The 3368-nt window shown below is 37.6% G+C and overlaps 1 protein-coding gene across 3 annotated transcripts in view; it reads left to right on the top strand.

Moving 5' to 3' along the window:
• Nucleotides 1–373: 373 nt before the first annotated feature.
• LOC107094942 (gastrula zinc finger protein XlCGF57.1-like) overlaps nucleotides 374–3368 on the top strand; it is a 19712-nt gene continuing 16717 nt past the window's right edge. For all 3 annotated transcript variants that reach the window (XM_015390864.1, XM_015390863.1, XM_015390862.1), the window contains exon 1: nucleotides 374–586. In XM_015390864.1, the coding sequence (XP_015246350.1) occupies nucleotides 439–586 (148 nt within the window). In that variant the 5' untranslated portion in view covers nucleotides 374–438. The remainder of the gene's footprint in view (nucleotides 587–3368) is intronic.

Raw genomic sequence — 3368 nt, forward strand, 5'->3', positions numbered from 1 at the left:
CTAACTCCATTTATGCAAACGTTTGATCATTTCACGCTTTTCGTGCGAGCAAAGGGCGGCTGTTACGCGCCTTCATCGAGCACGCGCATATTCTGCCGCTTGTGGCGGCGGCGGTGCGGAGATGCAGGGGAAGACGTTATCTGATGGGGAAACAAGGCTCGATGTAACACCGGCACAGACGAGTGATTAAACAGAAACGATTTTAAGGCATTTATTTTCTCAGAAAATACATTATTAATATGAACACATTATATTTTTAATACGCTTACTATTTTCGGAGAGGTGAAAACGTAATTTAGGTATTAAATAAATAAAATAAAATCGAGGACGACCCGGAAGTGTATCTAGTTGCGCATGCGCAAATGAGCCGATGGTACGGGTCGGGTAGTGTCACGCTCTTCTGTTAGAATCCGGATTTTTGTTTTGTTTTCAACAAAAATGTCTTCAATCCAGCTCCAAGGAGAGATCGACAACGAGCTGTCAACTCCTGCTGAAGAAACATTGACTGAATTTAAAGAGATAATCATCAAATCCGAAGAAGAGAACAGCGATGAGTGCAAACCGCTGACTGTCTTGCAGCGAACAGGTATGAAACACCAGCTGTTCTAACGGTTTGCGGACCAGACCTGTTATTGGAGTCGCTGAATTCTGCATCGGTTTTAATTGGCTGTTACACCAGACCTTTTTGTTTTTATTTTTTAATTTACCACCTGAAAAAAAATTAACTCAAAAATACCAGTTTATGCAGTTCCTAAATTGATTGTGTACTAATTCAAAGATCTAGAGCTATATACATAGCTTGAAATGACAAAGATAGCTTTAAAATAACCAAAAGGAAGAAAAACGTCTAAATTAAACAAGATGAAAAATCATATTGTAAAAGAATATTTAGATATAGAATATTTTTGTGTGAAAGAAGCCATGTAGGCTCGGAGATAAAGCACATTCTTGTTTCTTTTTGGGTTCATTACATAAAAAATGTCAAAATTATTGCTAATTCTAATATGTTTATTAGTGTTAATTTGAAATAAATGCCTAATGAACTTAGCTGAAATAAAAATATCGGTAAAGCTTCTGTGATGATAGGAGAGATTAGATGTTTTTGTTAAAACCAGCTGTCCCTCCTCTTCATAAAATGCTTATTTGTTAATATAAATATTATTTCATTTTTCAGTTAACAAATCTGATTAATCAGTATGACTATTTGGTTATTTAATACATTTTTTATATATATATATATATATATATATATATATATATATATATAGTTTTTTTTTGTATATCCTTGCAGTAAAAATAGATATTTTTAACTAATTTGATATCCATTTCTTCTGCAAATTGCTTTACATTTGTAAATATTATCATGTATACACAGATTGACATTTTCCATTGAAAACCCAATGAACCCTATTTGCTTCTCTGTCCAGTGTTCCATTAAAGCAGACTTCATTCTATGTAAATCTACTTTTTGTTTCTTAAAGATTTTATGCTTTTGTTGTATACCGAATTTAGCTTTAAACATTGCACCAGAGGTTGTTTGGGTACAGACATAGCCTAGTAAACTAGCCCCACCTACCAGCGGCCAAAATAATTTTTGTCTGCGAGTGGTCTAGCCTAGATCAATGCCCCAGGCCCTAGAACTGGCTGGCCAATCACAAGGCAGAGTTTTGTTTTGAATTTGAGGGCGTGACGACAAAGCTATGCGACGCTGGAGAAAGCACAACAAGGAAGATGACAACAACTATTGAACAGTTCTCGTTTGACTCAGCTTTGGAATCAGTTTTCAAAGGATTAGACTTGTTTTTTTTTTTGTTGAAACGTGAGCAGGAAGAGGCTCAACTCTTCATTTTTAAGAAGGACGTATTCGCCGTTTTACCAACAGGCTATGGCAAAAGTCTGATCTACCAACTAGCTCCACTGGTAGTCAAAAGGATGGGGCTCTGTGAAAACCCTATGGTAGTAATTGTCTCCTCCTTGTTAGCGCTAATGGAAAACCAGTGTGAAGGAGGCAAGCAGTTTACTTACTGCCATGCAACTTCCGATTTCCTCGGTGTAATCGAAACGTTTACTCCGACTTTCTGTAATCTTTCTGCCACTGACAACGGTTGATTTGAACTTTGGAAAAGTTGTGTACAGTGGTGTAGTACACCGGCTACTAGCATGTCTTTTTTTGCAAAAATGACAACTATAGTCCAACTCCATGATCTCAACAAGTTCTCCACTGCTTACATCACAGGCTGTTTGTTTACAGTCTCCCATCAGCTTTCTGTCACGCTTACTGCGTCACAGTCAGTTGCGCACATTGGTCAGAGCGTTGGCCAATAGGCACAGACGTGGTTTGAAAAACAAAAGGTTGTTCTCATCAACAATCTTCCGATGTCTCATTCATCGGGGTCAGACTAAATTACACATTTTATCTCACATTTAGTCTGGTTTATCAGGCTAGTGATGCACGTGAACCATTGACTTTGCCTGTAAACTAGCTGCTTTTGCTGCCCCTGCTGCCTTAGGTGTGAACGTAGCATTATGTTGTTGTTAGCTCATGTCACAAGCACTCTGTCTGGGCTTGCTTCGTTCTCGATCTCGGAAACATCCGATCACCTTGACGGACAGCATGCGTGTTCATGTTTTTTTAAGGAGTGGTTTTGAGGGGTGGTCTGAAGAGAGAGGCATGGTTGAGTACCTTCAAAAATATAGCTTCCTGGAACAGCCTTCTCCTACGGCACCTTTAATGTTTACAAAGATTTTAAAATAAAAATGTAAAAGATAAGCATGTCAAAAAGTTTGTACTCAGGCTTGTTCTCGCTGTATTAGCAAAATTGCATTTTGTGCTAAAAGACCACAGAGGATTTTTTTTTGCTGCCAAAGCTCAAGCGCTCATTTAACATTTTAGAGACGGATTTCACTGCTTACACTCAAAACGTGTAATACTGGCATTCCAAATGCCTTTTTTCTCTAAAATAGATTCTCTTCTCCATCAAAAATCTTTGTTCCTGCTCTAAAATTTACTCCTTCTTCACAGATATTTCATATTTATATTTCCTCCTCCCCTTGCTTCTTCTCCCCCAAGTCATAAATTTGCTTGCAAACATGTTGTGTCCCTGCTTGTGGCTTTTTTTTTGTTCCGCTATCACTCAGATTGCAAACAGATTATTCCGTCCTGATTATACCATTCCGACCAATAAAATGACAGCCTTGGATAGGGTACTCGGAGCCAAGGGATCCCTGGATTAGGGCACACTTGTTTCCTTCTACTGAGTGCGCCTGTAATACTATAATAGCTCTCCCTCATTAACCATGTAAAAAAAAAAAAAAAAAAAAAAAAAAAAAAAAAAAAAAGTCTAAAAATAATGATAGAAATTAATATT

Source organism: Cyprinodon variegatus, unplaced genomic scaffold, assembly GCF_000732505.1.
Source record: "Cyprinodon variegatus isolate N-32 unplaced genomic scaffold, C_variegatus-1.0 Scaffold516, whole genome shotgun sequence".
NCBI lineage: Eukaryota > Metazoa > Chordata > Actinopteri > Cyprinodontiformes > Cyprinodontidae > Cyprinodon > Cyprinodon variegatus.